Source organism: Oncorhynchus gorbuscha, linkage group LG02 (assembly GCF_021184085.1).
Source record: "Oncorhynchus gorbuscha isolate QuinsamMale2020 ecotype Even-year linkage group LG02, OgorEven_v1.0, whole genome shotgun sequence".
In the NCBI taxonomy this organism is placed as follows: domain Eukaryota; kingdom Metazoa; phylum Chordata; class Actinopteri; order Salmoniformes; family Salmonidae; genus Oncorhynchus; species Oncorhynchus gorbuscha.
In genome coordinates, this window is record NC_060174.1 from 68,222,608 (window position 1) to 68,232,046 (window position 9,439).

The 9,439-nt window shown below is 42.1% G+C and overlaps 1 protein-coding gene across 1 annotated transcript; it reads right to left on the bottom strand.

The window, feature by feature from the left end:
* Window positions 1-635: 635 nt before the first annotated feature.
* On the bottom strand, window positions 636-4,680 carry LOC123990573 (protocadherin alpha-11-like). The gene is made up of 2 exons (XM_046291192.1): window positions 2,221-4,680; window positions 636-644 (listed from the first exon to the last, which is right to left on the bottom strand). The coding sequence occupies exons 1-2, from the start codon at window positions 4,564-4,566 to the stop codon at window positions 636-638; spliced, it is 2,355 nt and encodes a 784-aa protein (XP_046147148.1). The 5' UTR covers window positions 4,567-4,680.
* Window positions 4,681-9,439: the final 4,759 nt, after the last annotated feature.

The window sequence follows — 9,439 nt, forward strand, 5'->3', positions numbered from 1 at the left end:
GAGAGAGAGAGAGAGAGAGAGAGAGAGAGAGAGAGAGAGAGAGAGAGAGAGAGAGAGAGAGAGAGAGAGAGAGAGAGCGAGAGAGAGAGAGAGAGAGGGCGGGGGTGGGGGGTGGGGGAGCAGGGCTCTAGCCCAGACGTGTCTCCCTGAAGTTGCGGTATCGCTCTCAGTGCAGCAGTGAGCGTGAATCCTCCTGCCTTCCACACATAATGCAGGTGGGATTGCTCCAGGGCTCCGGCCTGCAGACCCAGGAGCTTCTAATCCATGTATCTGCCTCTGCCAGATGGCCCAGGCGGAACCACAGGCTTGACCCACTTCATCTATGTCCTCTGTCAAGGACTCATGCTCAAATGACCCGTGGGACGGCATTACAGAAACATGCTATCATTTCCTATCCTCAGTGAGAACCACAACACACAGTCAGAGTTGAGCTCCGAGGAACAGTGGCATAAAATATATGCAATGCAGTCGCTAGAAATACACTGCAGAATGTATGGGCCGAATGCGTGAGATATGCTGAAGTGATGCATTGATGTCAATGGGAGGTGTACATGTAAGTTTGAGATACACAAGCATCAGATGTTATGCAATGAGAGCCAAGATTATCTCTGCCCAGAGAGACTGTGGAGAAATGGCTACACAAGCTGTGACGGACACAGACCAAACACAGAGAGTGCAAAGAAAGGTTAACATGATAACATGGAGGTTAAGTTGTGAGTTAAACAGGCAGGCAGGACCGTCTGTGACCATCTCTACGCACAGGCCCATCCGCAGGGGCCATGCACAGAGACAGAGAATGGGCACGTGAGAGCATAGCAATGATTCTATGATGATTAACCTACATGATGAACTGACCCACTGACATTGAGATTATACTGTACTTTAGATGAACAGGTTAATAACAATGAAAACCCTACATTCATATTAATCCTAATTACAGTAGTTAAATGTGAGATTCCAATTGAAGCTGTTAAACAGATACATGTAAAGAGGATCACTAGCATAATGAGCCTCAGCAAACCACAGTCTTTCACCACTCTAGTTCATAATCCCCCAGCTAAATAAATGACACACATCAGAACTCATTGGAGATCAATGGGAATGTAAGGTTATGATGTTTTTCCCTTTCATCTGGAACTGAAATGATTAAAGTTCATTTTGGTGAAGTTGTGTAACATAACATCTCCAATATCATCTTAAAGCCTATATAAATGTTGTAAGTATGGAAAGGCTGAGCTTTTGATGATCTGTGTTTGAGGAACATTAGTAAACCAGAAGGGTGAAGAACGCGGATGTGTAGCTCGGTGGTGTTGAAATAGGACAATACACTACTTCAGTGTATACTGTATGTCGCTGTCCACCCCGGTGGTGCTGAAATAGGCCTATACTATAGAGTTGAAAGTGTGCCTTCGTGCTTCAGAAAACAAAGGAAAGGAAGGGTCTGCAGCAACAACAACGGAAAAATAATAAGAATGGCTTATCAAGAAAGGCTTCCAAAAGGTCTATATTGAGGTTAAAAAAAAGAGTTGGAGCACTCTTTTTGTACAGGACACGAACAGACGTTGTTGAATGTTGTAGATAGAAATACCATGAATAGAGCCAACATGATTCCTTGTTCATTACATTTTGTTGTACATTACATATTTCTATTTGAATGTTGCAAAATGTTGGGTCATACATACACCAGTGGTGCTGCAATAGGCCTATATTATACCACAGTACAGACGCTGCTTTCCACACAAGTGGTGCTGAAATAGGCCTAATTATACCACAGTACAGATGCTGCTTTATTACCTTTATTTAACTAGGCAAGTCAGTTAAGAACAAATTCTTATTTTCAATGACGGCCTAGGAACAGTGGGTTAACTGCCTGTTCAGGGGCAGAACGACCTTGTCAGCTCGGGGGTTTGAACTTGCAACCTTCCGGTTACTAGTCAACCACTAGGCTACCCTGCCGCTATCGTGGTGGCTCTGGGATAGGTCTATACTCTACTTCCGTAGGCTACTAACGCTGATGAAACAGCATTTGCTGTTGTGGAATTTGACTTCAATTCACAATTGAAGAAAATGTCAATGTCAACATTTTGATAAAACCCAAAGACATGAACAGTGAATTAATAAAACAGAGTAACAGAGCTAGTACAAATTGTGAATAGTAAAAATGGCTCACCTTTATCTAAACTCAATGACAAAAAAAGCATTATGAAAAGTTATCCTTACCTTCTCACTGTTTGGCAGAGTTCGAGTCCTTTGGAAAGTGTCCCCTCCATTAATACCGATCAGCTCACCATCAGCAGGTGGAAACGGCGTTGGTGTGTCGGAGCTAAAACACACGTCATACTGCTGGTTAGATTTGGAGTAAGACCAACTGCCGTCAGGGTGCGTGGTGATCATTGGGGAGCTGTACCTGCTGAAACTGCCGTCTGACCTGTGGCATTTTACAATTAAACTGATGAGGATCAGTATAAATATCACTGATACTGACACAATGGCGATGAGCAGATACAGATTTAAATCTGAGAAACTCTCCTCCTTTACAGGCAGCTGTCTGAAAGTTGTCTGCGTGTCACCTGTACTTTCAACGACCACAACATCAATAGATACTGTGGCAGACCGTGAAGGTTCGCCATTATCAGACACCAGAATGACCAACAGGTGAGTTTTTAAGTCATTGTCACTCATGCGTCTCTTAGTCCGTACTTCTCCATTGCTGGTTCCTATTCTGAAGAGATTGGTCCCCTTTGGTTCGGAGATGTGATAAGAAAGCAGCGCATTATAACCAGAGTCGGCGTCTACGGCCCTGATCTTGGCCACAAAGTATCCCGCTTCAGCAGAATAGGGAACGTTCTCAGAATTAACGGCGCCGTGGTCAGAATATGGCGGGAGAATCACAGGACTGTTGTCATTCTCATCCAGGATAAAAACGTTGACAGTGACGTTGGTGCTTAGTGGAGGAGCACCAGAGTCCGTGGCCTGAACGTGGAACTGGAATGTGTTTATCTCCTCGTAGTTAAATGACTGCAAGCTGTATAGTTCACCCGTTAGAGAATGTAAGTTTACAAACGAAAAAAAATGCGCGTCATTGGGTCCCGATATTGCGTAAGTAAGTTTAGAGTTTTCATCGATATCAGGGTCATTCGCTGTCACGCTGCCAACACGAAGCCCCGCTGGACTATTCTCTTTGATATACACGTTTAGTATGGGCTCTGGGAAGCTTGGCGCGTTGTCATTCACGTCAGAAATGTGTACAGTAATAACACTAGTGCTGGAGAGAGGTGGGGTCCCCTCATCTGTGGCTTTAATAGTTACATTATAAAGAGATGCACTCTCTCGGTCCAGAGGCCCGTCTACAACTAAAGAGTAGTAGTTTTTATAAGACGACTGTAATTTAAAAGGAACATCTCCGATTACTTCGGACTTGATGAGTCCATTTTTCCCACCGTCTTTGTCACGCACGTTTATTGAAGCAACAACGGTTCCTTTCTCAGCACTCTCTTTCAATGCGACAGGGGGTGACGTCACTATGATCTCTGGGGAATTGTCATTCACATCAAGTATTTCAATTATGACTTTGCAATAGGCACTCCTTCGTGGATTACCTTTGTCTTTTGCTTGTACGCGGATTTCAAACGCAGGGTTTTCCTCGTGATCCAAACGCCCTTCAACTGTTAATCCACCAGTATGCTGGTTGAGTTGAAAGACATGTTGTGTGCCCATTTCTCCTTTCCCAGTGAATGAGTATTCGATTTCACCGTTCACCCCCTCGTCTAAGTCTGTTGCGTTTAAAGTTAGAATTAAAGTTCCAAGTGCAACATTCTCTGACACTTGCACTTTATAGAGAGATTTGGAGAAAATCGGAGTATTATCGTTGGCATCTATTACGTGAATTACTATCTGTTGAGTTCCGGATCGTGGAGGTTTTCCTGCATCAACTGCAGTCAGTACAAGCTTTATCACATCCTGTTTCTCTCGGTCTAAAGCTTTCTGTAGTATTAACTCAGAAGACACACTCTGCTCACTGCCGCTTTGTACATCCAGAGAGAAGTGTTCGTTTAGACTCAGTTTGTAGGTTTTCACAGAGTTACTTCCAACATCCGTATCACTGGCGAACGGTAAAGGAAATCTGTCCCCTGGAAAGGCGGATTCAGTCATATTGACAACATGAATGCGCTCCGCAAACGATGGTGGGTTGTCATTTATGTCCACAATGTTTACTTCAATACGATGGATCTGCATAGGATTATTCAATATCGCCTCAACATCAATGGAGCATTTTACTGAGTTTGAGCAGAGGGCTTCTCGGTCAATTCTCTCATAGACAAAAAGATTACCTGTCTTCAAGTCGACATCAAAATACCTCCTTTCAGATCCCGTTACAATGTGAATCTTTCTCGAAACCAGTTCTCTCAAATTTAGATTAAGGTCTTTAGCGATATTTCCAACAAATGTGCCTTTATCTACCTCCTCTGAGACGGAATACACGAACTGTCCAGAACACAATCTCCATGAACAAAGCAGCAGAAGATATTCTATCCAAACACGTCTTCTGTGGTCACACATGCCCATCGCTGTACAAGGAATGCTTATTGCAACAATACTCAAAGGGAAAAAATGAACATAGCCTAATGCTGGCTCTGCTAGTCCGTGCTAGTACAACCAAAGTGATTGGGACAAACTACAATTTCCCTCTCCTGTCGAAAACAAACCACTGGTTTCAACTCGATTCTTTTTTTTGTATTCACTAGAGGAGGAGTCCAGCAGTATTCCTCCTATTAATGATTGTCATGGTCAACAGCGACATCCTGTGTGTTCTGTATGTATAGGCTACAGCATAAATACTATTGACAAAACGAGTCTGCTGTGTGTCAATTACGCCACCGTGACTCTTACCAAACCAATCTGGCCAAATCTACCTTTTAAAGAGTACTATTTCAACTAAAATGATAAAACTATAACAAGAACGCATCTTCGAACTAGAAAAAAGCTGGGTTGGTCATGCGTAATTACGCATGAGTATCCAAAACGAGTAAGAGTTCTGCGACATTGCAAACATGACCGAGTAAATAATGTAGGGTGAGAGACTTGCTAGCACATGACAATATGGTACGAAGGGCTTAGGAAACTACCCCTGGCAGTAATGAGACTGCTGATAAAAAAAATTACGTAAATGATGCAAATTCATTTGCATGTCTATACTGGTTGTTACTTCTTCAATAAACAACACCAAAAACGATACTATTTTGACAGGTTCAAAAAGAACACGGAGCAACCGTAATGCAGTAAACATGTTAGTATGAATGAGTCTGACAAAATCCAAAGCAATTTGTCGTATGTCGCAGTCCATAGAGCTGAATTGAAACGCTAAACACCTCAGCATTTAAAGCTGGATTTGACCTAACCTAAACATACCCAAGTACTATCTCGTCAAGTTAAAAGGGATTCAAATTATGAAGAATTTGTAGAATATACATGCAAGATGACAACAATTTGTCAGTAAAAAATACATCTAAACTCAATGACAAAAAATATTTATTTTGAAAAGTTGTCCTTACCTTCTCACTGTTTGGCAGAGTGTGTCATTTGAAAAGTATCTCCTCCATTAATACTAGCCACATCTGCCCACATCCGCATCCTCAGTCACTGGGTGAAAAGGATCACTCTCCCGCAGCAGCGTTTTCGTAAACATTTAATTTATGCCAATGAATTTACCAAGAAAGAAGGTTTATAATAATTTATATCCAGTATCTCTATTTCAACGCGAAAAATGTTCAGATGATTGTGCGTAATGGCCTGCACATCGGATTGTTCTCACACAGCTCCGCGCTGTTGATTCTCACATTCACAAATGGGACTCAAGTTTCTGAAAATTGAGGTTGAGGTCCTTGGCTATATTCTCAACAACGGTTCTCTTGTTCACCTCATCTGAGACAGAATAGACAAAGAAGCAGCAGAATCCGAATCCAACAATATCCACAATGCACGGAAAGGCCCATCGCTATGCACAGACCTTCTGTGAGTTGTTTACAGTAGATTCATAATATTGCTAACATCGCGTTGTATAAGACAAATCTCTAGTATACCACGGTTGTTTCTACACACATGCCTATCTAAAGTGGATCCCCTGACTCTACCTTCAGCAGTGGGAGTTAGGGGAAGAATGAGCCCCACAATGTTGAATATACGGTCTACAGCGACACCAAGTGCTCTTACTGCGCTATTTAACAAGAACACAGCCTTATCTGAGTTCTTCACGGTGTTAGAATCTAACATGAGGGGTGTCTACACAACAAACAAATAAACAAACAACCAAATTGATCCAATGAATAATACTTTCTTCCAACATGTATCTTCTCGCTTAGCCCAACGTGCCAAACAGCGGATGACCAGTATAGCTAGACATGCTATGGTGTTCACAGACCAGTTTTTTTTAAACCAGGAAGGGCTCATTGAGATTTGAAATCTCTTTTTCATGAGCGTCCTGGCTAAGATAGGCAGCACCAAGTCATTACACAATTATAGACAGACAACATGAAAAACTACAGGTAATATAGTTTAAAAAAACATCGAATTCACGGGAGTATAAGAAAATCATAAAACAGTCAATTAAAAACATTGACAGGTTAAGGAATCAGCATCAAAATCTTTCATCAATAATTTAAAAACACCAATCAGGACAAGTTCTTCCAGTTTAAAAGCATTTTGTAAGGCGTTCCAAGCCGATGGGGCAGAGTACATAAAAGTCATTTTACCAAATTCAGTTCGGACATTTGGAACAGTTAGCAGGATAAAGTCTTGCGAAGGAAGAGAGTACCCACCACATTTATGACGAATAAAAATGGCAAATAAAATGGTGGTAAACCCAAAATGGCTTTGTAAATAAAAGTATACTGGTGACTGAGCCTACGAGAGCCTGGAGAAGGCCAGCCAACCCTGGTATATAAATAGTTGGTTTTGCAGTTTAAAATAAATCTAAATGCAATAAACAACTGAACTACTATATTTCGACAGGTTGGTATATTTATATAATAGAGGAGACTATTAATAACAATGCATCAATTTAATCGAGAAAACATGTTGGCGGGAATGAGACTGACACTAACCAAAGCAGCCGTATGTCGCTGTCCATGGTGCTGAACAGAGACGCCTAACAGCGTGCGGTATTGATTTTGAGCTTCTTTTCAGCTAACCAAAACCGCACCAATACAATTTGAACCGTCTTAGTAGTAATAAAGGATTTAAATTCGTGCGATAGATTTTTACATATTTAAGAAAATATTTACAAAGTGCAAGCAAGATAATAGTAATATTTCAGTCGGAAATATAACGACAACGCAATGAAAAAAAGCGCCAAACGAATAGTTGCCCTTACCTTCTCTGTGTTAGGGAGAGTTCGCGTCCTCTGAAAAGTATCCCCTCCATTAATACCGATCAGCTCACCATCAGCAAGTGGAAACGGCGTTGGTGTGTCGGAGCTAAAACACACGTCATACTGCTGGTTAGATTTGGAGTAAGACCAACTGCCGTCAGGGTGCGTGGTGATCATTGGGGAGCTGTACCTGCTCAAACTGCCGTCTGACCTGTGGCATTTTACAGCTATTAAACTGATGAGGATCAGTATAAATATCACTGATACTGACACAATGGCGATGAGCAGATACAGATTTAAATCTGAGAAACTCTCCTCCTTTACAGGCAGCTGTCTGAAAGTTGTCTGCGTGTCACCTGTACTTTCAACGACCACAACATCAATAGACACTGTGGCAGACCGTGAAGGTTCGCCATTATCAGACACCAGAATGATCAACAGGTGAGTTTTTAAGTCATTGTCACTCATGCGTCTCTTAGTCCGTACTTCTCCATTGCTGGTTCCTATTCTGAAGAGATTGGTCCCCTTTGGTTCGGAGATGTGATAAGAAAGCAGCGCATTATAACCAGAGTCGGCGTCTACGGCCCTGATCTTGGCCACAAAGTATCCCGCTTCAGCAGAATAGGGAACGTTCTCAGAATTAACCGCGCCGTGGTCAGAATATGGCGGGAGAATCACAGGACTGTTGTCATTCTCATCCAGGATAAAAACGTTGACAGTGACGTTGGTGCTTAGTGGAGGAGCACCAGAGTCTGTGGCCTGAACGTGGAACTGGAAAGTATTCACTTCTTCGAAGTTAAATGACTGTATGCTATATATCTCACCAGTTAATGAGTTTATGTTTATCATTGTAGACAAGGGTTTGCCATTATTGCCTTCTAAAAACGAATAAGACATCTGAGTGTTTTCATTCATGTCTGGATCATGGGCAGTCAAGCTGGCAATAAGCCCTCCAACGGGACTATTTTCCTTTAGATAAACATTAAATATCGTTTCTGAAAAGCGAGGCGCGTTGTCATTCACATCAGCGACGTAAACAGAAATGACACGGTTACTGGAGAGAGGTGGGATGCCTTCATCTGTAGCTATAACGGTTACATCGTACTGGGAAGTAGTCTCTCTATCTAGAGATCCCTCTACCACTAACGAATAATAGTTCTTATAGGAGGACAGCAATTTGAACGGAACAGAGTCTACTATTTTACAGTGTACTTTTCCATTTATACCCCCGTCTTTATCAGACACTGTTATTAGACCAACTGCTGTACCTGATCTTGCATCCTCTCTGACTGCATTCATCATTGAAGTTACTGAGATCGCTGGAGCATTGTCGTTGACATCAATCACTTCTACCAAGACTTTACAATGCGTTGTGCGAGGACTAGCGCTCCTGTCTTTGGCCTGTACATGCAGCTCAAACGCAGCATTCTCCTCGCGATCAATAGTTCCTTTAACTGTGATTTCGCCAGTCACTTTGTTCATTTGAAACGCGTCCAATGTTTTTTCCTTCCCGTGGCTTATCAAAGAATAAACGATTTCCCCATTTACACCTGAGTCCACATCGTTTGCGTTCAGTTTTATTAAATGTGTGCCAATTGGTATGTTCTCTGCTATACGTACTTTGTACAATTGTTTGCTGAAGACGGGACTGTTATCGTTCACATCTATCACATTCACTATTATCTGTAATGTCCCGGACCTGGCAGGTGTTCCTCCATCAACAGCAGTCAGTAACAACTGGATCACAGCCTGTTTCTCTCGGTCTAAAGCTTTCTGTAGTATTAACTCAGCAGACATGCTCTGCTCGCTGCCGCTCTGTACTTCCAAAGAGAAATGTTCATTCGGGCTCAACTTGTATGTTTTCACTGTATTACTTCCTATATCAGCATCGTCAGCGCTGGGCAGGGGATATCTTTCGCCTTGAAACGTGGATTCGGTTATATTCAAAGTATGAACATTTATTGGGAATGAAGGTCCGTTATCATTCATATCTTGCACATTGATTTCTAAACGATACATGTTGAGGGGGTTCTGTGCAATGATCTCCAGGTTTAGAGAACATTTCACACTGGT

Excerpts from the sequence above, each read along its gene's own strand:
- LOC123990573 (XM_046291192.1), bottom strand. The coding sequence starts at position 4,566 with ATGGGCATGTGTGACCACAGAAGACGTGTTTGGATAGAATATCTTCTG.